Source organism: Ips typographus, linkage group LG4, assembly GCF_016097725.1.
Source record: "Ips typographus isolate SLU linkage group LG4, UJ_Ityp_2.0, whole genome shotgun sequence".
Lineage (NCBI taxonomy): Eukaryota > Metazoa > Arthropoda > Insecta > Coleoptera > Curculionidae > Ips > Ips typographus.
This window is the reverse complement of record NC_138425.1, coordinates 7,498,011-7,525,384: the sequence shown is the minus strand read 5'-3', so window position 1 is coordinate 7,525,384 and position 27,374 is coordinate 7,498,011. Positions and strand designations below refer to the sequence as shown.

Sequence of the window (27,374 nt, the reverse complement as noted above, 5' to 3'; positions counted from 1 at the left end):
TTGAGCGGGAAAAGTTAAAAGTTAGCTTCTTCAACTAATTTTTGAGTGGAATTCAGGCGGTTAACCAACAGTTCAGAAACAAATTAAACCAATATAAGGGTATAAAAAAAGTTAGCGAGTTGCGTAAAACTTTTCTGTTTTTCACTCAATGTAAGATTTTATCAGCTATTATTTTCCCACCGAAAAAACTGAAAAGAAAGTTTTATTTCTCCAACATCGACCATCAGAACTTGTAATTGATTCAAAATTTTTTAAAACTTACCACATAAAAAAATTCTACATCAAACTTTATTGTTAACTGAGTTAATAATATTCCCCCACTTGGAATAAAGACATGAAGCAGACGAAATGTTGATCCCCACGAGCAAAGTCACGTTTTTTTGACGCTTGTAAGATAGAAGCCATGTGTGGGAAATGGCCATTAGACGTTCAGAAGGGCCTAATCAACTACCGGAAAAAGGGCCCCAATTTTTGGGGCGCTTATATGTATTCTTGCTTCAAACGATCCAGTTGGAATAAGCGTGTTATGTTTAGAATTTGTATTAAGACCAACTTTGATGGAAACAATTAGTAAAACGGTTTTTTTAGGGTTTTCCAATCAGACCTTTGTTACGTGCTTCAAAGGCTTCCCTTATTAAAAACGAAAGCGGAATGGCAGACCGGTTAATAAATTGGGGACCCCCCAAACATTCCACCGGAAAACGAAAACGTGATGAGGAGTTATCGATTTTTATTCCAGCCCACATTGATGCTCAATCCATCTCGTGCACAAAACACAAATGCAGGCTCGTTTCGATTTATCAAAATTCAAATTGATGAAACATCACTCACAAAAAATTGACATATTTCTGTAGTAGAACGCTGGGGTTTCATATTTTTGCATGTTATGGTTATTTGGCCATTTGAATTGATGTGATGATGAAAGTGACTAAGGAGAATATACGTTTCAAGAGAAAATCTTTTCAGATTAACCATGAACCCATATTCTAGTATTCTAGTCAACATAATTTGTTGCTGAATGCATAAGCTAAGAGTTAAATAACTAATTGCTTTTTAATACTTGCAATCTTAAGCAACTTATTTTAATTGAAAGTTTTCAGACACAGACTGGTTGACTGATGGTAAATCACGAAGTAAAATTAACTTTAAATGAACAGCGTTCATAATGAAGTGACCTCTTCATTTTACACGCTTTTGTATTCCATAATGACAATGTTCAAAAAGTTAATAAACGTCAGCTGGTCCACAATCTGTTAGCAGACCCGAAATTGCAATTTGAAAAATAATTACCATCAGACCATAAAGGAGCTAAACCCTATAAAACCGACCGTAAAATCCCGTAGTGTCCGATAATTTGCAAGGCAAATTTCATCAGAAAGCTTGTTGAAAATGAAACTACAATTAGCGAACAATGTGCCATTGTGAACCGTAATCTGTGCGGTTGTTGCGAACCGCAAATTTAATTGTTACCGACACTGTTTATAAAATAGGGGTTGATGTTCGGTATACAATTAATGGAATAGATGGGATGCTAACGGGATTTTTCATTTATCCAAACCCAAGTCTACATAGACAGAATAAATTCTTTCAATGCTTGCCATAAAATTATATCGTTATCTATTTTAGGTCACCAGGATCGTATTTTGCTTTATACTATGCGAATCCTGGATAATTTATCGTTTAACTGTCGAGCTTAAGGATGTGAAAGGATAGACGGTCCGGCGCCCGTCAAAACCATTACTTACGCTGGGAAAATGGCTTTTAACATTATAAACTGGGGATCCGGATGACAAATTTGATCGAGGAAATATTACGCTGGCTATAGCAATGTATGACAATTTTTATTGCTATATAATGATTATAAAATTGTTGGTTATGTGACCTTTAAAGTTAGACACTAACAAAAAAGTTACAAACAAGGATGACTTTTACATAATGCGTTTCACAACTTTAAAATTTTCCTGTGAATGTTGGGACATATTGACATGACCTCCCTGTTCCGGATTCAAAACAGTCACTCTAGAATTTAATAAAAGTCAAGAACCAGGCAATTTTACAAACCGAGAGGGCTTTTAATCATTGTTCCTATCCGCTTTTGAAACAATGAGATAAATTGAGGATTTTCACAGACTCTATATGTGAACTGAGTCTCACAACCACGAAAAGTGGAAGGCTATAAATAGTAACAATAATTGGTTAGTACTTGCTTTTTTTCTTTTCAATCCGAAAGGAAACTTTTCCTAATTATTTCCTCCAATTTGGATTAACTTCGAAATAATCACACAACACAATCCCCAGCATTATTGAAACAACTCTCGAATTTTATCAACTCTTCAAACAATCAATTATTAGTATATTTAGAGAGTAATTTTGAACGAGTAATTTGATACTAATTGTTTTAGTTGAAGCTAACCATATTTCTTTGCAGTAAATTAGCACAGAAAATAATGCATTTTGATATAATATTTCATAAACGAGCATTAAAGAATTGAGTGACTTATTTTCCTTTTCTTGCGCTAACAAACATGATCTGCAAAATGCTTTCTGAGAAAACAAAAAACCAAATGGGGCAAAAAATTAGTGGCACGATATAGATGGTAACATCTTTCATCAGAATTTCCCACTTTCTAAATTATCTAACTCATTTAAGGTAATGGGATAAAATCCTATTTGTTATTTTTAACAACGACATTTATTGTTGACACCCGGAAATATAATTTATATTACTATTTATTCGCTAATATAATCAACATGCTCTGGATTTAGGGATTAAAAAATAATAATGTGCAGCCTGCATAATTTATGTTGGTACGAGACACATTTGTTGAAAATAATTTAATTTACTGTTGCAACATTGTCTATCCAATTTCATGATATTGGTTGGTTATATGATTTATTTCTAATTATTAACATGTACTTGGGTAAACAAATTCCGAATTGTCGCTTAAACCAACAAAGACAAATGATTATTCTGGAAACTGGTTTACAAAAATGTCTACCAAGTCTGCCACTGACTCAAACATGACCTGGAAAATATTAGTTGTCCCCGAAACGAGAGAAAAATGACGTTTCAGAGCCCGTTCTTATAAAATTCTGCCTGGCAAAACTGGATGGAATCGTTACAGTAGCGACCGTTGAGGTTTTCTGGTTCATTTCCAGAACATTCAGCTTTTTCCACAACACTCTTAATGAGATAATATTGTGTTAGGCTGAGAGGTTCTTTATCAAGGAAATTGAAAATGTTCTGGTGTGCAAACTAACTTTTAATATTGTTGTCAGAATTTCCATTAAATTTTCGTTAATCTAAAGCATAAAATTTTTAAACTTAGAGCTGTTAATCCAGTTTCTAACCGAGTATTAATGAATCTCCTCTCAACTTTCCAGGTGGAAATTCAATTCAGGGAAAAATTAATTAAATACTTACGACCCTATAAAAAAGCTCCTCAATATCGCCTGGAAATTAAGCCGAGACTTAAATAAAAAAAGCTTTAAATAAATTATGTTCAATCTCCTGAATACCGAAAACTCTTAAATCCACGTACTGAAGAAATCTCTAGGATTATCCCAGCTGAAGAAAATTGATAATGCCACTCTCGGTATTACTTTTACATAGAACAACTAATTGGATGATTTGTGAGTATATTTCTCTCTTTCACAGTTCATTAAAATTATATATTTGAAATAATTTATGACGTTGGGAATGTTTAATCCTTGGGAAGCCAGAACTTGTTTTCCTGATTTTCGCCTACATCAACGTTGTTAATTTAATTAACGTCTAATTTATGAAAGTCAAGAGATATTGATTTTCACACCAATCACTAAATTAATTAACCACTTCAACAACTCTTAACAGCATCTATCTGAATCGAAATAATTACGAAATTGAAAAATGATTTATCCTCAAATTCACATTAAATCAAACTTTCACAAAATTTAAAACTAGGTTCAATTTAGACCGTTTAGAATATGACATAATTAACAGGAAAGTGGAATAACATTTAAAACTTTTAACTTTGGGTTTTGATAGCTGCGTTATTATGTAACTGAGAAGTGCTTTTGTATATCTCTTAAATGAATTGACCAGTTGTTTTGAATTTGGAGCAAAATGACTGAGTATCTAGTTCTTGTATGTAAAAAATACTATTAATGATTGACTCATGAAAAGTTTAGCAAGTTGAGAATGCTATCTTGGAACCGAAACACCGGATTCTGATTTGGTGTTTGCCATACTAAAGTCATTAAAAACTACTTTAGGAAGTGCTTTACCGTTAACGTGGCAATTTGGTAAAAACGAGATGGCTCAAGTTTCTTTTTATTTCGTAGAACATCCAAACTGTATGAGATTTCTGTAATATTAAATGACTTCTCTCATTAACTGAACTTTTTATCACTTGGTTTTTCTAAGCAATTGTTGTAGTTTTTACCATCCTTTATGTTATCTGCCTCTTATTTAACCCTTAAGACTTTCGTATGCTCTACTTACTTTGCTTATGGGAACAACAGCTTGAATATCATCTTTTTGGATTTCAAATCGCGTTACAGACTTTCTGCCCTCTCGGTGCACTTCAATGTCGCCTTCTTCTTGATGGGGATCAAGTTTTGTAGTCCACACTACCCTTGCGCCATCATAGTTTTCTGCACCATCTTCAGACACTTCCAATAACCAGGTGAATAGCTCCATTACCCTGAAACAAATCGAATTCTTGCAGACTTGAGCAAGTATAACGTTTTCTCGTGTTTGCTGTAGAATCGATCGGTAACGTAAAGACAATGCGGAATCAACGAGGATAGAATTTCAATAACTCGTTATTTGCGGAATGGTTGTAAAACAGAAGGGTGTCCAGATAATACATAAAATGTCAAATAAAACATAGGATGAAGGATTTAGGGGCAACGTTGTATTACCTGATAACGATATTGTTTCTGGGGTAAACAGAATACGTCAAGGGAGCAGATTTATTATTACTTTCACAGCCTCGTTGACCGAATTTACAAGAAAATGCTGTTATGAACCCTAAGGTGAAATTGGATTTTTATTAGAATGATGTAATTTAAGGCTCTTTTAGATTTAATTGGGTTTGAATCGTGGAATGAGAAACGTTACTCTCTGTTGAGAACCCAAATTGAACGTAGTCGCCCTATGAAATCGTATTTCCTAGAGCACCGAACCGAAAACGTCGGGACAAGGCTGCCAACACGTGACTAAAATCCTAATATTAGTGCAGTCTTATTTGTGGTTTGAACAAAGCAACTAAATACACGAAAGTTTATTTTTCAGCTATGAGTGCTCTCTGACGTCCACTTTGTTCAACTCAACGTCCCTGAACACGTACGACACAAAATTGTAAATGGTCCTTATAGCAATAAATTTGAAAATGTCTAATCAACTAATGCTAAACTTATGCAAACTGAAGTAGTAAATTCCAGATCGCACATTCAAAATTGTACATGCATAACAATAGGGCTCACTCGAACGATCATTCCGCGAAAATATTTCCGATTCATCAATGCGCTCGAACTGGATTCGGCTGTCATGCAAAATATACTGCCCTTTAACGTGCCATTCCACTTCCTGGAATGAAAATTGGACCATCTGAAATCATTTTATGGCTATTGCAGATTGTTGCCAAGCTTTCTTTTAAATGGCATTATAGATGAGGAAATTTACATTCCAGTTTGGTACAACTTCCAACAATTCGTTAAATAATGTGTGGTTTGCAAAGTTTCCATAACCAACACGTTTTGCCCATTCGAATTAGGTCAGAACTAAATCCATTCCTGCACCACTGAGAGCTGTCGCATTTTATTTATTACGTCAAATATTACAAGTTTCCAAGCATACGCGACTGGCATATTACATTAATATCCGACAGTAAACGGATGCATTTATATAAAAACGAATTCATCATTTTGCTTTGAAAACAAAGTCGATTTTTGGTATGAATAATGGTTTAATGAAGAATAGTAGATTTATCGAGGACTATGAATACGCTTCAAAAGGTGCCCCACAAACATCAGCTTTCTAGGAAATATGTTCCTTTCCCATTGAAAGTAGTTTTTAAGATTCTGGCTATATGCCAGACCTATTTGTTAGAAAGACGAATAATAGGTGTAAGTAAAAAATATCGACTACTGAATTTTAATGTTATATCAAAAGTAAACTGCTTAGGTAAGCCTTAAAGTCAATTAAGTGTTATCGAATATTGGAAATCCTATAGGATGAAGTGGAAATGAGCAAAAAAAGCGGTTTGGTTCATTTCCAGAGAGACTGTAAATTCTGTTCTGTAATGGCTGATCCTATCACTGTTTTCCCATTATAGCTTAGCAACAATGAATTTGCCGATACGTGCAAATGCATACCGAATTTCGCAGTTACTTTAACACGAAACGAAAAAATACAGAGTACGTTTTGTTGAAATTCGATTTTTGAATGCAAATGCTTTGGAAACATGATGGCTTTTTGAGTTAATTAATTAGACGCCAAAATGGATTTTTTGTTACTACTGTATGTACGTTTTCAAAATCTTCGAAAAGCTCTTAATGAGTGAGTTATTTTCATAAACAAAGAGAGGGACATAAAATAGACAGTTACGTTATTATTGGAAGTTTCACTTTTTACATGAAACTCCATTCATTCTATTTCAAAGTGAAAACACAAAACATTCTTCTGAAGTTCATTCCAGATTTTCTACGACTATTTATGACTATTATTATTGCAACCAAGAAACCCTCTGACAGGTTAGAGAAACCAAGCTCGACATTTTCGAAACTGACAAATTTTAAACCGATCAAAACACTAATTACACTTAAGTTAAATACACGTGGATATAAAGCAAGTAATAATCCGTCTATACTGTGGTTCTATTCTGGATATCTGCTTAACACGTTGGCGACATTGTGACCCACCCGTGGGACACAAAGAGTTTTCTTACATTCTTTCTGTGGGACGTTAGTGACATTTCGGTCAAAATTGTACTTTTCATATTTTAAACCGGGTAAATGTGTCATCATGTAAAACTGCTGACATTATTTTGTAGTAATTGCTAGTTTTAACTGTGACCCACCGGTGGAGCATGACGGCTGTTGGAGAAAAATTTATTCTGCAGCCATCGTGACCCACCGGTGGGTCAAACCGTATCAGCAAAATGTTGAAAAAAAAATTGTTTTTGTCTTGTCAAAAGCAAGAGTGAAAGCAAAAAAAGTGTCAACGTTTTGCGAAGACTGTGAAGGGCAAAACACCATATGTATTCTTTGCTTCAAAAAAATTCACCATAAATTTTTTCCCGATTTTTTAATTTTGTTTCCTTTTCCTCATTTGTTAAGTTGTTAAAATAAAAGAGTTCATTGATGTAGTAATAAAAAATGTAGTTACTTATATTCATAAATAAAGAATAACACTATTCTTTTAGCATTATATGTTGTTTTAGTTCGTTCTAATCTCAAAATTCCGAATTCTACGAAACCACGCTGCACATACAAAGATAAATCCGTGGTACAGCCGTAGCTCCAAATTCAAAGATGTTCTATATAAACGTAGCTTTCTATAAGCAATATAACACCCAATAGTCCGTGCCCCACCGGTGGGCACATATGTCCAGTAAGAAAACGCCGCGTGACCCACAAGTGGGTCATGACGTCGCCAACGTGTTAATATCCTCTATAATTAACATATCCAAACTTTCAAGTCAGAATACAGTTTAAATTAAATCCCAATCACGCGCATATACCTCCAAACAAATACTTGTGAGGCATAATTAGTGCTTTCCTATCCAAGTTGGAAAATCATTAATATCGAGACTGGAAACTTCCAAATGCGAACTCATTCAAACAATTTAATCCTTTAAGATCCTGTTTAATATTCAATATAGTAATAAAAGCACTAGAGATTCGAGGAGAAAATTAATATTCTACAAACCGATCAAGGTACGCCCTTGTAGATTATTTCAATCAGTGGAAAATAGTAATTGATATCAGGAGATTTATACGTAGAGAAATTTGCTTTACGATAAAATATCCGTTACGCGGTGTAGCCCTAGAAGTGTCTCATGAAAGCGGTCTTGCTTTAGAAAATTAAAACTACAAGAAACTTAAATAGCGTCTACTTATCAGGTAGAATAGTTTGCGAGGATAAATGGGAAAAATACTGGCTAAACCAAAGGCGAACGTTAATTAATCACGCCTCTTCTCTACCACTCAACCCCACTCAAAGTGCGAGACAGGAAAGTGAAAAACTAGAATAAGAAAAGTTTTCTTATAAACGCAAGTGGCTAAGATAATTTATCATCAAATGAACCACACTTAAAAGGACGGAATAAAATTTATCTAGTTGACAGTATAAATAAATAAAATTTATACAGTTCTGAAACTTATTTAAAAAGTTTTCTTTAAGGTGCACGACAGTTGCTGGAGTTAGGATATAACAAAACCTTCACAAACACGCATTCAAGCATTAATATCTATTACAAAAGCATAATGGAATAACATTTAATCAAATATGTTTGCAGAGTTTCTTTAGTTGACTACAAAGTTAATAGAGTTTAGTTTAAAGCACAGAAGGCATTGTTCAATAGTAATTGCAACTGTTGTCAAATACTGTGCCTGAAAGGCAGATAATGCAGATGTTCTGATAAAACTTATTCTACTAATATATTCACTACAGAATATTTTACCTTAAGTTATTTAAGTTATTAAATAATTCATTCCTTCTGCAAATGTTATTGTGTGACAGTTCCCAGTATATTCAAAAACAGAAAAGCGTAACAAGAAGACAATCATATTCGTTTCAATTAAAGCCAATACACAATTAAATGTCAAGATTATCATTTGAAATTATATGATTAAGTCCTTCCCTTGAAACTGATTTAACTTTGTTGGAAATAGTTTATTGTCTATTCTACGACCATGGACAAAACAAATTAATCATTCCTAAGATGAGAGTTTAGTTAAATGCCTGCAATCTGGAACTCCTATATTACTCGATTTAATTAATTGCCATCGTTTTTCAATCTTGCACAGTTGCATTACTGCATTAAATTTTGCGTTAAAGTTTTAAATCTGGCTCGTCGTTTTATCATTTTTAGCCGAAAAACCATCAGGGGGTGCAAAGCACTGAACCGAAAACGAGAACTTTTCACGCTAATCAATGTATCGGAGCGAAAAATGTGTAACAGGTTTTGCGCTTGTCATTGGTTTGCCCAAGACTTTGCCGGAACGAAAATGGAAAGTCAGCCCCTGGAGTGCAATGGAAATAAGGTTTTCAGGATTACCGTGTTGTTGTCCAAATAGTAAAATATAATTAACTTACTCTCCTCCATCTGTAGTGATAACTTCAGCTTCTGGTGGTTCTTTTCGGACTAACGTAACAGTAGCCACAGTATGTCGGGCATTGATGTCAACGGTCATATTCCATGGTGTCGGACCTGATGGGGTTGCTTCCAAAATACGAATTCCACTTTTAACTCGAGCCCTGCAAGTAAAAGTTTAATGGAAGTAAATCTTTTCATTAATCGACAGCCTAAAAACTTATTTACGTCTCAGTTAAACTTTATGCAAAGCAAATTAATGCGATTCCCTCAACTCACCGAAGCAGAGTGAAAATACCGTAAAATAATCCTTTTAATCTTCTTAAAAGCGCCGTAATCAAAGAAAATCGATCAGAAAGCCGCAGAACTGATACCTTTTTGTGTCGTTTTCTGTTCCTTTGCTTGTCTAAGCGTCCAGTTAATTGAGTATTGCGTGACACAGTAAGCTAACGTTTCTTTCGTAAAATTAATTGATTGTGTTAAAGGACAAAACGGTATAACAGTTATTTATACGAGCTAGTGTATTTAACCATTATTTATTCAAGACAGGAAAAATAAAATTGATTCTTTTTTACAGAGGTAATTGTTTATTATAACCTTCGACATTACTAAATGAAGTACATTTCAGAGAGTTTTTGGTAAAATAAATTATGATCGAGAAAAGTTCTGGAAGATCAGAAGATCAGTAAAGCTGTTACTGTTCGTAATGCTTACAGTAACATACGACTTTATCAAAATCATCCTGATTATTAAATAAAATGAAAATATTCTAACGAACCAGTCTTTCCAGCTTTCAAAACAGGTGTTGTAATCACTCAAAATTAGACAAGTCGTACAAAAACGTTAATTACATAGATTTATTGTATCAATATGATGTTATGCGGAAGATTGGCCATCTTAAGAAAAATGAACGATCCCACTCAGAAAGTTCGCCGCCGATGAGAATATAAATTGAAAATTTCTCCATCATAATTCACTGGGTGATTGAACGTTCATTTATCATCGAAAGTATCGAGCGAATATTTTGCATACTTTTTGTTTCCTCGTTAACTTAGCATTTGGTCTCTGCAAAATTTATACAAAACATGGGCCGTTACCTGTCTCCTTTTCAACGAGACCTAATTAACTCAAGACGAACAAAAAAGCCTGTTTTGGATACAAGACTGTCAAGTATTGGTTAAATTTAAAAGTAAAATTACTTTTTGTCCAGATTTTGAAGCTTTTTCCACTCGGAATTAGAAATTCGTTTCAAATTATCACGCCAGGACGCAACTTTCCGCAAATATGCAATGGTAATTTAAAGTTTCCCATGTTAATCAAATTTGCATAACAGAAAATTCAAAGTTTAAAAGTATTTTAACACTAATTTAAAATACGCGGTCTTGGTCGCTGCTGCGGGACTTTCAAGGAAAATAGCTAGTTTTTTGTAGTTAGTTTTACTAAGTTAACAGGATGCTTTAAATATTTACAAGTTCATAATACTTCTGAATCTTACTTTTTATAAATTAGGTTTAGCTAGATTAGCTTCTTCTTACTATACAAAAATTGCATTAAAGCATACATTTTACAGTTTTGCATATAAAACTAAAATAAAGACATAGAAATTAGATCTGCTTCCAGAAACTTACACTCGAAACTAAAACCGCACCCATAAAAGTTAGGATCTTACTCATCCTTATTTACAGTAAACGCTATTTACGGTAACAACCCCAAATTTAGCAACACGCCCCAATACTGCTTGAAAACCTCAAAACCACTTGAAAATTCCTCAACTTTAGAAACTGTAAACTTACTTTCCCATAGTAAAAACTTCAAGCATGAAAGCGTGTTGCCATTGCTGGAAATACAGCAATTTGCTCTTTAAACCACTTTATGGGAGTCGTTGAAAAAATGTTCAGGCTAAATGGTATTAAGTGAATCATTTATGTAACGAGTGCAATAAACCAAAAAAAGTGTATTATGCAATCATCTTCCACATAAACTGCGTTTATTGCAAATGCAGGCTTACACAAGACAGTCACCCTGGCGCCTTCAAACTAAATTTAGAACGGAATGAGAACAGCTAAGCTCTAGAAAAATCAATTTGCTGGAAAACTGTGGCACTTTGGTTGCTTTATGCCTTCCTTAGCTAAGAAACATCAGTTTGATTTGTTTACCAGTCTAGGGAGCTGCAAATTATCAGATAACTTAATTTACGACTAGCCTGGAGCTTCAGAAGAAAATTAGAAAAATCGTGTCACGTTTGATTTTACAAGTTTCTTTGAAATTTTGATTTACATTTCTCGTCCTGTTTGATAGAACTAGTGTAAGTTTTATTAAAGTTTTGCTTCATAATTTGTGTGTATTTTATGCTCAAAGTACATTTCGAGTTGTATATGTAACCGGAATTGAATGTTAGTGTTAATGAAAGATGAAAGTTCAAGTTGACGCTAATTGAAACCTATAAAGTCAACCGTAAAATTGACGATTTTATACTGCGGTAGTAAAAACATAAAAACGTTGTCCAACTCCAGCAAATAACATTTGAGAGGTGGGTTAGACTTAACACTTTGTATACATTAGTGCTAAGTCAGAAAATTAGCCTAAAATATTAAAGTAAAGACGGGAAGAAATTTACTTACAGTTTAGCTGATTGGGAAGTAAAATGTAAGGTTTTAATGTTAATCATTTTTAAATAATTAATTGGGGTGGTTTATATTCTGTCGTGCCAGAAAATAGTGTAAACATCACAAACAGTAACAGCTTTCCTAGCTTGAGACCAGTTAAAAACCAAACACTGTTATTGATCAGTAAAGCTTTCTTACTGTTTTCGGTACTTAATATACTATAATTTTTATAATGTTAACATTTTGAAAGTAATGTTTCAGTGACAAAAAAGAGCTTTTTTTCAAGAATTTTTCTGATAACCTTAAATCTTGTGAAAGCTATTGATGACACTACATTTTCCTGAAAATCCCGTCAAAAGGTAATTTTTATAACCTGCAAGATATTACTGAAACTTCCTGAACATAATATAACAAGATATTTGACAATAATAGCTTATTCGAACATAGATTTGAAAAAATGTATAATCACTAAATCTAGAAAGTCACAAAATTCTAAACAAATGTATTTACGACCTAAATCATCAAACTTTACTTAAAATCAACAATTTCAAATGTAAATTTCTAGAACATTGCATCGATTACAATAAACTGAGTAGTAAATTGGCAATTTAAAAAATGTTACCAGCGTAAAGAACTTTATTCCTGTGATTGAAACATCAGAGATGTTTTATTCAATTTTTCAAATCCGTTGCCAATTTTAGGGCTTTAGTTGATTGACAATCGTTCGACTAACGATGCTACTGAACGCTTCAATCATCCTAATGACAAAGGATTTTTTCAGAAATCGAATCGAAAAAATCTGAACAGCACAGCATTCTTAATAAATATTTGCAATTCAAAGCGTAATCCCACCAACACGTATCTAACTTTGTTAAAGCCGACAATTTATAAACAGACAAACACGATGTTATGGCTTTTAGGGCTTTTTTTATGGAACTTGTTGCGAGAAATACTTTAAACTTACGTATTACAATGGCACAAGTGCATGTACGAAGTTTTCAGCATAAAGTAGCAAGAAATTTCGGTTTTAAATAGTTTTGATAATCTGCTTGTTTATTAATTATAGCTTCAGAACCAAGCGAGGATAAATACTAATAATAAATTCAATTCGTTTGTATGGGAATTGATCATTTGTCAAATCCGTAAATGAAACTTCAAATAAATTTTTCTCATGGCGTGGGATAAATCGAATAGCGCTTGATAAATCGTAAAAGTTTTGGATTACGCAGTTTTTCAAAGTGGGGTATTATAGGCGAACTTTTGATCTCTTTGGGCCTTTTCATAAAATAAATGTTTGAGTGTCGGAACAAAATCTCTGTTTCAATGATTGGTTATGTATGCTAAAAGTTGTTTTCATACTTTTACCGTTTTTCTTTTAACGTTACGTAAAAAGAGACAAGTTAAAGTATTGGTAGATTTGTCAAGGTGTGGATGTTTGCATCTTAGTCAGATGGACACAACCGTGATGTATTGCCTGATCAGTTAGCTGCAGAAGATTGATTTGACGGTTGAGATATTCGTATTTCACTCCATATATTGTGTTTAGAGGCGTCAAAATGTCGGTTTTAGCGCTAAACACACACGGCGTGCATAACGGCTTAATGAACAAATACTACATTTACTGGAACAGCTTCAATTTTCACCATCAGCAACCAATATAAATTAGTTGCACACTTAAAACTATTTTGCTGAAACACTACAATTAATCAGTTTCACGTGAACTTTCCATCATGGTGGTAGCTTCAATTAAAACTTCTCCAACTTTACACTGCGAAGGCGAAAAACATTTGATTCTCAGTGGAGAAAAAACATCGTTTTGTGCTTTAAAGTCTCCTCATGGAACTTGTTGGAGTGGCCTATTAAACTTTTATATTAATGCGGCACATGTGTGTCATATTCGTGTTTTAGGGTCAAACAAGCTACAGTTTTCTGGTTTGAATCCTGAAATCTTTTTAGAACGGTCGCCTTTTTGTATGACTCAAAGTTTTATCTCTCAATTTTATCTAAAAACTCTCTAAATGCTAAAATGTCAAAGATTTTAATAAACCTTCTTTTATTTCGACCTATTTGAAAGATTGCTCAATAATCAAACTGAAACCGGAAGAAGAATTCAGAATTTTTGGTAGTAAATAAAATCTTTATTAATTCGTTTTCGACACATTTAATGAACTGAACTCTGTAATTAAACCCCATAAATTATAATTTAATCAATAAAATTAGTTTGAAACACAGAATCATGTTACAGTATTTAGCTCACATTTCTTGACCTGATTATAAACAAGTTTGATACATAAACAATACCAATCAATCAGTTGGTAACAATTTTCAATTACATTGATTTAGTGTCCAATCAAATTGCAGTTTTAATTAACTGAACGGGCTTAAATTACCACATCAGAAAACAAAACAAACGAAATTTCTTTGATAAGAAAAAGCCGTAAACTGAGAACAGTTCCAGTTTGGTCGAAATTGATTTTTCTGTAGTGGTTATCGCCACTCCCGTTTTGCCCTATATTGAGTTTTAGAAGCGTCAGAATGTCTGGCCGGAAGTAAGAGTTAAATTTAACCCTATCTAAGCATATAAGCAACAGAATATTACGCTTTGTATATTGCAGCAACATTGTGCTTTTCATGCATTACCTTTCGGTATTAATTTCATTGACATACTCTCAGTCTGATAAAAAAAAGAATCATTTTTAATTCAATAATTATGTGCTGTGTTTTACCAAAACTAACTACTTATTTAGTGTATTACATGGCGTGTGAATTAGAGAGAGAAATTAAATCGGACTAAAGCAACGAAATTCGTATTTTCCTGTCCCGAATAATTATTATTTTAGTCGGGGCAAGATTAAACTTGCCCCAACTCGGATTTTATAATTAAATAATAATTATCAGCTTTGGAAATTTAGTCGGGTTCTTAGATTGTAAACCTTTGTTTCGAAACAACAAAGCTTCAATAACAGAACTCCAACATGAAAATAATACAAGAAGCACTTACCTGATAAGAATATTGTTTAAAACCCTGGCCTTAAATCGATCGATGATGACGGAAACATGCATCCTGGACATTGGAAATAGTGGTGGATGAGGAACTAACATAGTGATGGCGTCAGAGAGTTTAACGTCGTTGTAAGCACCTTTATTTTGTGTTAGTGGGATAGTGCCCAGTACTACAGAAGGTTGGACCTGCATTTTTGGATGGCAACCTTCCCCTTCGTCAGGCCAAGGTTCTAAGACGGAATATGCCACCTGAAAATGATATTTAATTCGTCAGCTCATAGAACATTCCGCACTATTTGTGGTGAAATTTTACCTGAACTAATCTAGGTGGAGTCTTAACAAGTTTTCCAGGGCTACCATCCTTTTCTGGAGAAGGCATTGCCGGCCACCAAGACGACGGTATAGTGACCTGGGCCAAACAGACACCATCTTCACCATCTGGACTACAGGCTGCATGCAGTGGTGGTCTTTGTCCCATACTGGCGTGAAGAACTGAACCAAAGACAATATTCAGGTGCCAAAGTCACCAAAAACTTTGTTAAATAATCTTACCAATACAAACTCTTTGGTGATGCCTGGCCAAAAGTATCTGTCTTCTACCTCCTGGGTCTGTTCCAGTATGGAACAGTACCCTTAAAACGGGAGAGTCTCGTGGGATCTCGTTGCGTACGATATGGGCTGACATATCTAGGTGGTGGGTTGCTTGATCTTGAAGATCAATAGCAGGACCTGAAATAATATGTATTTTCTATGTTATGCAGAACACTTTCCTATGCAGTAACATCTAGTGTAATTAACTTTAATCAATTTAGTCGCTGATGAATATTTAAGAATTTGAAAATACCTGAATTTCACTAAATTTCACTATTATTTTGTAGTTGTTTTTAAAAGTCCAAAACTCTATGGAAAACCGATTTGTTGTAGATTAATAACTTTACCCCAGTGAGTACCACAAGGTGTCATTTTCGGTTCATTACTTTTTATATGCAAATGATCAAAAAAGTTCAGCCCTAGAAAGAGGTATATTGATTGATGTCAATATGCAGATGATACTTCAGTAATGTCTGTAGACCCTTCATTGATCTCTGTCAGTGCAAAATAGACAGAGAGATGCTTGAATGGTGTAATAAAAATTAAGTAAACTTGAATTAAGACAAGACAGGACTTCGTTTTTACACTTCAATCTCAATTCAATCAGATTTATACAATTATCTCTAGGAACTGCATGATGTTTCTAGCAATATTTTAAAAAACTAGAAATACTTACTTTGATTATTGATTTATTATTTTATTATAAAAGAGTTTACCGGTGCAAACCGGTGCAGACATTATGACTTGTACAGCCCCATGAATATTATTTGGACAGTCGTCACGTGACAATGTGACGTTATTTTAGAATTACGTGACTGTTGTCAAATATGCAAAAACTGTCAAAACGTGGTCATATGAAACGTAAAACAATTAGAAAGTCTAAAACACTTTACGTGCACTTTTGGGGACATTCTGCCTTGCATAGTTCCTTGAATACTATTTGGATAGTGGCCACGCGACAATGTACATAAATATTGTTCTAGAATCACGTGACTGCTGTCAAATACGTCATAACTGTCAAAATATGGTCATTCGTGAAACTACTGTATTCAGCAGGTTACAATATTTACCCCCATTTGCACCAACGCACTTAAGCCTAGCTTAAGTTAAGTGTAGGCCAGACTGTGACTTTCCCTATCTGTGTTGTCACAGTCTGAACCAAACTTAATTTAAGCTAGGCTTAAAGTACGACGGCGCAAATGGGGGATAATGTCTTTGGATATGCAATACAATCTCACTAACAATACATGAATAAAATTTTCTCAACCGAGGAAAGCAATTTGGAAAAATTCTCGATTATTTGAGTTAAAACCTCGTTAACGGATCATTTATATTTCTGAATCGTTTTTAAATCTAGACCGTACATTTTTAATCGAACCAAATTTAATCGGATTTTATTAGTATTGAAAAAGTAAATTTTACAATATACGTAAATGTTGAATTGTATAGACGCGATTGAATTCGAAATTTGTGAGTTTTTGTGAGAAGTAATACCATTCAGATTAAATTTAATAATTCTAAAAACGCATTGTTTGTGGGACTTATTTGTATAGAGTGTTTAAAACAGACAACTTTTCTATAAAGAAATTGCTTTGTCTTCGTCCTAGTAACCAATAATCAGACATAATAGCTGGCACACCTTTTCCTAGTCGAAATAGAACATAATTCTACTACAACCACTAAATTTTACTTGTCTGGTAACTTGTCACTTATATAAATTGTGGCATTGTTTGCGCAAAAATTTAATATACTGTTCCTGAATAAAACCAGTTATTAGAAATAGCACTTTATTAAAATCTGATAAGTTTATCAAAACAGATTTGTCTTCCAAATTTTTTAAGTAGATTATAATGTATTTAAGCATTGAAGCTTAGCAGAATAACTTTATTTATTCTATTATTGGTAAAAAAAAACAACACACATTGACACATTTGTTGTTTGATGTTCAATATGAAAATAGAGACCTACATTCTCTACATGTGTTGGGTTAACAAAATTTGTATCTAACTAATATCACTATTCATTAAAAACTGAAAACAATTTGGCAACGCTGTAAATAAGTTAGGTTCTTATGCCTGCTTCGTTTTTATAGTATTGCTGGTATATACCATATGTGACACCTTGCATTTCAATTAAAGGTATCAAGAATTTCTTACCTGTCGTATTCATAGGCATGGGATCCGGAACAATATACCTTGCAGGTACCGTTTGTTTGGTACTAAAAGGCCCATACGTAGCCCTAATAGAAATAGGCTGGCTGCTTTGCAACACCGTGAACCTATCGATAGACAGCGGGGTACCGGTTGATGTGGTTCCGGGACCGCCAGGAAGTGGAATCAACGCATCGGGTATAGCCAAAGGATTGCTGGACGATCCTGGATAGTGCTGTCGAGGTTGTTGTTTGAGAAAGAAACCGCCATCTTTGTTCTCGAAGTGGACGTTAATTGAAATTGAGGTGCCTGCAAAAAATGCTTAATATTAGTTTTACGGTTTATGATTGAATTTTTGAGCCGCTTTGTTTCCTTTTTCCATAAGTTTCCATTACTCGAACTTTGCGCCGCTTGGAAACTTTTTCGCTTAGCCTTAGACGTTAGATCTGGGATGTGTAATGTGACTTATTTTCAAAGTTTTGTTATTATGTTTTTAGTTTAAGCACTCATAACGGCGCATAAACAAACCTTTACATTTTCTACGAGGACAACAAATTCATTAACTATAGATTAAGTTAGGAAAAGACAAACAATGTTAGAATAAAGCACATATTGACTGCACACAGTTAACTGTCTAAACTACTAAAAAACTGTTGCTGAACATACATTTTGCAATGTCTTCACTGTTAATGTTAAAGAAAATTTCTGACTAATCAATAAAAGTTCCATAAATTATGAAATCAGAGCATCTCAAAATAAACAGAGCTCAAAGTTTCAAAGCTGTTAAACTTATCAATATTTCAGAGCGTTTAACTTGTCGTAAATCTAAGTTAGGTAACAAAGTTTTAATGACCATATATCAGGTCGCCCAAAAGTGAATACGGCCGTTCTACATAATTGATAAAGGGTGAACAGATTTATAGCGTCTAAAAGAGCCACTAGCAACTAAAATGATGAAAAATAACGTCTCTAATAGGTTATATAAAAAGATTTAAAAATACTCTAGTCGTAACTCAGTTTTGTGTGTAAAATTAGAAGTGGGATTAACGTTGAAACAGATTGAAACGAAAGAAAAAGGAACATTACCTCGTTAACAAACGGGGGTTAAGTAATTGAGGTAGAAATCTCTCGCTGACATAAACTCGTTACTATGGTATAATAAATGTAATTTCGGCGAACCCGTACCCAAAGCCATAAAGCTGACAAATCGGCAGCTGAGTAACACCGAATTAATTAAGCAAAAGGTTGAAAATCTGAAGAACGGCGCAATCGACGAGCTGGAATAAAATAAATTGAAAAGATCGGCTTCGATTCCGCAAATTGACGATTTGTCGAAGTCATGAGCCGGCGATTTTAGATCGAATTAAATCCGCCAGTAATTTTCCAACCCTGGCTCGAATATTGCTGCTCCAGACTTAGTTGAAGACCACTTAAGTAGAGTTAAAACCTGTTAAAATCCCAATTCCATTGAAGCTTTAATAACTAACCAATCTTTGGAATTCAGCATTAAAATTCTCTTTACCGAAACTCAATTAAGATGTATGGGTACCAAAACTAATATTGTATTAAACAATTAAAACGTTTTTGGGTACAAACACAAATGGGTAGACGGATAACATATTTGGACAATTGACCATTACCCAGAAACAATGGGTCTTTGTTCAAAAACGAATTGTTCACGTCCATCTTGTGTGCGTGTAAAGTAGCAGTTATATCAATAAACTTTAGAGGTATGTGTGCATTTGGCGTTTACATTTGTATTTATCAAAACAGTAGCTGTAGGGAACCGGAGGCAGGTTATGTTAATGCAAAATCAATAAATGTGTGATACGCCTTTGTTGAATTTTTATTTCTGGATTAACATGTTCTCAATATATGCACATACATACGCGTAAGACATAAATTGCCACACGCACAAGATAGGAAGAGTTTTTCATACAATAGCTATTTATGATTTCAATAGAGAGATAGAGACAATAGCTAGAGAAATTTCTTTTCTGCCAAACCATTTCCATTTGTCAATAATTCCAAAATAATCATTGTTGCCCTCAAAAATAAATTTGTTTGAAGTTTGTCATCCAATTTAAAATGTTTTCAATTCTTTAAAGCACTAGTGAGAGGACCTCCTTAAGGAGTTACAAGGCAAAAAGTGACAAAATGCATTACTACTTTTTTAAAACCAACTTACAATTTGAGTAAGCGTAGCTCCGTTATTTCAGGAGTTACAAAATAATGTAAATAAGGAAAGTTGCATTAAATTTCATCCTCTCCAAGATTGAGTATTACAAATCAAACTGGATTCGGTTTCTGTATGAAGTAATGTAAGAATGACTTTATTAAATATGGTATTTATTTTTTGTTTTAATAACACTAGATTAGAAAACACTGATAACGAAACCAAAATAAATTTTAAACATGATATTATCACATCTTTAAATTAAAAGAGATCCATGAATTCGTGAATATTTAATACACTATCCGCTCTCAAACCACTTTGTACTCTATTCGAATTACGGTAATAATTATGCATAGTAAATCAATAAAAGTTTTAATCATAAATTCAAATGGCAGGCCAATGCACTCCAAAAACCAGAGTCTCCTTATTTGGGTCAAGAATGTTTTAATTATGTCAGGTCTGCTCGTTATAAGTACCTGAAGCTTTACGATCCTGCATTAAGTTACAAGTGCTCTTTAATGGTATTCTTAAAAAGTAAATCGAAATTTTATTAGCACTAATTAACAAGCGCATATGGTTTATTCATGCTAGCGGTTATTGCGCAACTTTAGATATTTTAATTGCTTTAACAACCAATAAAAGTTCATTTTCACACAGATGACAGACCGAAATTACTTAAACCACAAAGATTTTAGCGGATTTGGTAATTTCAAATGACTAGGGGATGTTATTTGCATTTCCTGCTGTGTTGCAATTAACTGTAGTTAAATTGAACTGTCAACTGGACATTCAAACCGACCTCAATTTGACAGATTTATAATATACGTTTAGATAGAAATATTGAATTTCTTGCCTAAAATCCAATAAAATAACATTGCTTTTTCTCCTTAGAGAATAAATCTTTTAACGTAGATTTCTCACCAGCAATTGCACACCACACTAGCACTTAATTCGCTTTATCCCTGAATCGGTTGAAGTGCTTTTTCACTTAAGCCCACTTCAATGCTTTTTCGCTTTTATTCCGAAGATAATTTTGTCCCGCTGCTAATGCCGAGTGGTTAATTAGATATTAGTACAAGCACGCAGACTTTTATGAGAAAATTAACTTTAAAAATTACGAGTGAGTTTTTGATAAACGCTCGCATTATACCGGATACGGAGCGGCTTTATAATAGTTCAAGACACCTAATTAAGAAGGAATCTTTACTTCCAGACCGCGTTTTATAAAATAACTGCGCATCCCTGACGTTGTTTTAAATTAAACAGTGTGTTTGTTTTTGTTTTAATGAAAATTGAAACAAGCAGAGTTCGCGGCTTGAGAAAGATTAAACCCGGTGTTTTCTTTACTTCGTTTACCTGGAATTACGTGGGTATTATAAAGCCTTGGGTGCAGAATCTGATGGAGCTATTTTACTCCTTTGTTGTTACAGTGCTCGAGGTAACATCAACATTTTCATCCTTCAGGATTATGTAGGGAGAAAATGTTAATATTTTATTATGTGCATGGCAAGTAGAACTTTGCTTAAAGTTGTTTTTATGGACTTCTCTACGAGTTTCGTTAACATTACAAACTGTTTTGGAAACAAATTGGTGCCAAAACAAGAAGGAGAATCTATGTTTTAACTAGTCAAAGACGTTATTATGAAAGTTGTAATTCTAACGCTTATTCCTTTTTAATAACAATTGTTTACATAAAAAATTAAAAGTAACTTGAAATAATTTAGCTGCCGCTGAATAATCAAATTAACTCCAGTTTCAACTCTGTTGCAAACTGAATTAACTTTGTTTCAAACACAACATTGTGTACTTTTTCCAGGATAAAAAAAACTAATCAACAAGCACGTTCAATATTTATCTTTCTTCAATTAATAACTGAACATTCCGTTCCAAAGGCAATTATTTTTAAAGTTCTTTTCTCTCTGCATTGTCAGGACCCTGTTGGATACCCTCTATGACCAGATGTCATATAAAAAAGTTTTATTTTCGGCCCTTGGAAGCCATCGGGCTAATAAAAGCAACGGGTGGCAATTAGCTGCGGAACGAGCAAGAGGCTCACTTCTGTTTGGAGCAAATTGGACAATTGTGTTTGGAGTGTACATTTAATAAAACAATACCCGTGTTTTTTCAGATTCTTGTATAGATACGGTCAGAAAATAATGAGACAGTTTTACGGTGCTTCTTAGAAGTACAACCAGTTTGGTTAAGTTGATCAAGCGCCGCTTTGAAACTACGAAGTGGAAAAACACAGAATATTTCTACTCTTAACTAATGAAGTTTGGTTCTAAAAGTAGTTCAATTAATTCCCCCGAAAGGTTTTTGCAGTTTGTTTGCTCTAGCTTTAGAAATCCAAGCTGTTAAAGTCTAGAAGGGTTTTGAATTGACTAAATGCATTCAACTAAAATGGCTTTCCATTGAATATCAATTAAGGTCAAAATGTAGTTTAAAGTGGCATGGAAATGGTTTCAGTAATGGTTTATTTAGTAAAACTGAAGTTATGCTAGACATTAAAGGGCTAAACTAAGTATTATTGATTTTAAAAGTCCAATCATTAAACTCTTGAGCAAAGTTTTGTTTAATAAAATGTCTGTTTTATTACTCCGATATAAAATGAGTAAAGTAAAGGATTCCAGGAATTCATTATCTCTAATGCCTATTGGAAATTTAATGTCACAAATTAAGTGAGATTAATTCTGGTATTATCTTTTAGGCTTGGCAGTAAAAACAGGGTAATGGAAATTTCTAAAATTCCAATCCGTGTAAATGACAATTCCTGGTAATTTTTAGTGAAAAAATATGCACATATCGTAAAATGTATGCTGTATATGAAATTACGTACCTGCTATATGTATACATGTGAATTTTTAATTATATTTTGTACAGATTTTTTAAAGTCATGGAAAATCGTTGCCAAACAGTTTTGCTTCTTGCTTTTGTTACCATAAATTATATTATTACACATAATATACGGTTGGTCTACTCTAATTTAAAATAATTTAATGTAGATAACGTTGAAAACCCTACAAATTTGGATAGAGCTTTCAGAAACTTAGAAATGCATTGAAATGAAGAACAGAGTCTTCAAAGACTTAAAACTATGTGAAAGATACCTGAAATAGCCAGAAAAACTAAAAACCTTCTATTAAAAAAAAAATACTAACTTTTTGAAGAAAGGGTAGTAGTTTTAGTAATCATTAAATGGAGTTTAAGTGAACAAGATTTATTGAATAACACAAATCACAGTACAGCTAGCTTTTTACTGTGTTAGTCAGCAAACCCTTTCTGAAGAAAACCTGTTCTACTCCTCCCTCCCTTAAAAATGTTGGGCATTTAGATAGCAAAATTATTTCAACCCATTCTTTTACTTTTGGAATGGAAACTACTTAAGTTTCATTCATCTCGTAATTTCTTTCAAATTTCATCAGTTTTTATATTCGTTCTTCCGAAATTAATTTCATATTGCATTCACAAACAATAAGGACAAGATGTTTGCTAAACTAAACGAGATATACATATGAATTTTCTGCTTGTGGTTTTCTAAAAGAATTCCTTATTCAAATCTCAAAAATATTAATTTGCTATATAAATATCCGAACTCATAATCCCATAATAACAGGACAAAACACAGATAGCCCCCTTAATACTCGTTGAAAGGGTGAACGTGACAATCTACCTAATGGCCTGTACCTGAGGGACACTACACGTACTATACATACATACATACTCCAACCTGCATTGTTCATTAGAAGCTAGAGCAATCCACATGACACGTGACCTGTTGTCGAGCAATTCCTGATCCCACTTGACTTTATCGGGGTTGGATTAGATTGAGAACAATACGGATTCGAAGCGCATTCGATGATCTTGAGGATTTAAATTAAACTCAATCATTGTTTAATTAATGACTATCGCAAAGCATGAAATTTACGAAAATATATTTTAATGGTGATCTAGATTTTAACTTAAAATCAATGACTTGGCAAAAAATAGTCCCTGCCGGGTCGTAAAAAGCTCAAAAGTCATTCACCCCCTCTTAGTAAACACTATTTAGACTTTCTTGATCGAGCAGACGATTTATCATTATTTGAACCCCCAGAAATAATCGCCTTCTAATCCCCTATCACTTCCAATCAAAAAAGAATGAAAAGGCATTGTTTAGTGCCCCTAAAAAATAATATGGCAGTAAATTTCAATTTTAGCTTCAAAACTGTGTTATAATAACATACACGTGTCGTTTCTATTAATCTGGCACACAACACAAAAACTGAGTGTATAATAAAACAAGTTTTGTTAGGGACGAAGTAATAACTCTGTCCGTGCAAGAAACCCATAAATAACCAAAATCAATTTTAGTACGACGGAAATTGATAACATGATGGGACTTACATGTTGCGGAATGGAAAATAAATTTATTTACGATGCGAAGATCGATGTGTTTCCTAGACGATTTATGTTATCTAATAATAATTTCTCTTTTGTAATTTATGGTTCGCCCTTTTTGACTTTTAAAGAAATCTAATTTGGGCATCGTCCTCTGTGTTGATGATAAGAAATAATTTCTGTGAGAAAATCCTACCTAATCACAGATACATAAATAGATCAATTCTAATTTGTTGGCCACAGACTGACACCAAAGTTGAATCCCATTCTATTACCACTTTGCACTAAGTCCCCTTTAAATGCCCGTATCAAATTTCATTAACAAAACTAATTTTTCAACTTAATCCTCTTACGGACATGGACAATCTACGGGCTCTATTGTTGTTTGTTTGCGCAAAACACCCCCAGCGCGAAACTACACACGATTCATCTTTAAAGCAAACATAATACCGTTCGACAGTGTGTTATACTATATCGGGGTGCCATCAGTGAGACTGTGACTCATAAATTCTACGAGGGTTAATACCGGTGGCGAAGGGGATGGAGACCTCAACCCCCCCGACATAGCCGTTTCCTTAGATTAGGGCGACACCGTTTAATTTCCTTAATACGGGCTGACGTGCGTGTTATTTTATGTGACATTTTTTTAATCTGGTTGAAACGGCTTGAATATACAGTTGATGGAGCATACGATGTATTTATGATGAAATAATACCTTTAAGCGGGTTTTACACCACAAAAGTAGTAAATCAAAGTAATTGGATACGTTTATTTTATGAAAGTGAAATAAGTGTCATGAAATTTTTGGAGCACAATGGAATTTCATTTTACACCTATCAAACGGTTAAGTAAAAGAGAATTTAGTGTGTAGGACCTAATAACCATTTTGATTTTAAAATTGTATAATCATCCTGAGTACTGTGAATGATTTCTACAGCTTCGACTGTCGGTGGACAAATTCTCTACTTTTTAACTATTTACTATTAAATTAGTGGTTACTTTTTTTAGTAAAATAGGTTTTAAGTTAGGAAAACGTATACTGTTTCTAAAATAAAAGTTATTCTTAAATTAAGAATAAAACTCAATAAGTCCAGAAAGGAACTTAAATGTTTAAACCTTAAACCTTCTAAAGATAGCTGTAGATGTGTCAAAGTTTAAATCTTCAAAAATTGAAGTTTTTTGGGACGGAGAAAATGAAATATTAAATATTTAATTACCTTCTAAATATGACCTGTATAACAATTTACAGATGTCAAAAGGGTAAAAATTCTCTTTGAAAAAATGCCTAGTTTCTTATTTGTTTAGTAACAAAAAAGGTTGTCATTTAGGGTTAATTTTTGCTTCAAACTATACTTAATTCATACAGCAAAACCCATTAGGGAAGATTTAGAGCATATTTGAATTATAATGTTATTTATGCTGTAATTTAGGGCACCTGGAGGAAATAAAATATTAAATATTCTACAAAATGACTTCCCCAACAATCTGTAGATGTGTTTAAATGCGTAGTTTTTAATTTGTTTAGTAAGAAATAAAACGTAATTTTGGTTCATTATGGCTTCAAAGTATTCTCAATTCTTATGGTAAAATTCATTAAGATAGTGGCTTATTTTATTTCCAGAAAATTTGAATCATAATGATATTTGTTGTTATTGCTGTAATTGAAGCTTTATGGGATCTTTTCGTTTTTAAGTGTTGCAACAGACAAAACATCAAGTTGGACACACACACAAAAAATAGAATCTGTTCTATTTCGTGAAACATAACGTTAAGTAAATTTTACATAAAATTTTGTTTTATACCGATAAAATTCGTTCTTAAATATGCTTTATGAATAAATTCATCAATTTCTTTGACATCAAATTGCGTTATAAAACTTGTTTAAATAAAAAAATTATGAACTGTATTTAACCTTGTCTAACACAAGACTAAAATAGTACTTACTTTGACAGATTAGTTGTAAGTTATTCGATAGTTACCTGTCTACGAATAAACAATAAAAGGAAGTACTCACACGTACCTGAAACAAAATAAAAAAAATTAGTGACATTAATTTAAAATATGTTAACTTTCAAATAATAGCAAAAGTTTAATGTTTATAGAATAACAATTGACAGACAACTGTCATGCATTGTGTGACTATGTTATGAAAATCTATGACTATTCTGTGGTGATCTTATTAATAGTCTTCTAGCAGGATTCTTGAAATGTCGATTCGTTGTCTGTGTATTTTTGAAAATATGTAATAATTATTTCGATAAAATGGAATTCTTGATCATTTTGGATCGATATGTTTTCGATACTTTCATGATCATGAATATCGAACGATATTATCGATATTTCGAGAGACACTTGTGTGCCAAAATGATTTACCATTCTTCTGTAGCTCAATGGTCATTGAGTTTTCTGTCTGTGTTTATTGTGTACTGTTTACCTGCTACCACTAAGCACACTGTTTATATCAGATATTCATAGAGTAATAAATATTTTGTTTAAATTATTATTTTGTTTATTTTATTATTTTTTTTTGTTTAATAGTCAAATGATCCTGTGATAATATATGGAAAATTCTTTGATCCAGGGGAAAAGCGGAAATTGAACTTTCCATGAACAGAATAGTCAAAAAAGCTTGGGAGTGGGCAAACAGCCAGCAATTAAAAAACCAAAGGTACTAAATAACTGACTAAAGTAAACAGACATACACAAAAACAAAATACTTGAAACAAAACAAATCTAGTAAAAAATGCAAAACTTTGTAACCTAATTTTGAAAGTGAAACAGAAAAGGATAGTTATTTATGGTGATTAGTACGCTGAGGGAAAATTGTCAAATGGAAATTTTCGCAGACAAAAGAAAATTTTGAGACCGTTTTGCGTTCAGATTGAAATCGACTTTGATATCGAAAAGTCGAAGACATTTCAAGAATCTCGCTACAGTTCTAAACCTCCAAAAAGTAGTCAAGTTACAGTAGTTGGGTTGATAGTGTAATATTCTATAGTCTCTTCATATTTCAATAATTAAGTGCAACACTCGCATAAAGGATTAACCTCATTTTAGAACGTTAAATTATGACTCTACACAGATTTTTCACAACTTTGAAAGGCACGCAACCTTGTAAATATATTCTCTAAACTGCAGTTTTCTACAAATGGGCTCTTCAACACAAACT

General features: G+C 33.3%; 1 protein-coding gene across 2 annotated transcripts in view; it reads right to left on the bottom strand.

Annotated features, from left to right (window-relative positions):
* dtn (transmembrane protein 132C dtn) overlaps positions 1-27,374 on the bottom strand; it is a 63,782-nt gene that overhangs the window by 11,642 nt on the left and 24,766 nt on the right. For both annotated transcript variants that reach the window (XM_081978960.1, XM_081978961.1), the window contains exons 2-7: positions 17,659-17,961; positions 15,464-15,640; positions 15,225-15,403; positions 14,910-15,160; positions 9,305-9,466; positions 4,484-4,685 (exon numbers count right to left, since the gene is read on the bottom strand). In XM_081978960.1, coding sequence (XP_081835086.1) covers positions 4,484-4,685; positions 9,305-9,466; positions 14,910-15,160; positions 15,225-15,403; positions 15,464-15,640; positions 17,659-17,961 — 1,274 coding nt within the window. The remainder of the gene's footprint in view (positions 1-4,483; positions 4,686-9,304; positions 9,467-14,909; positions 15,161-15,224; positions 15,404-15,463; positions 15,641-17,658; positions 17,962-27,374) is intronic.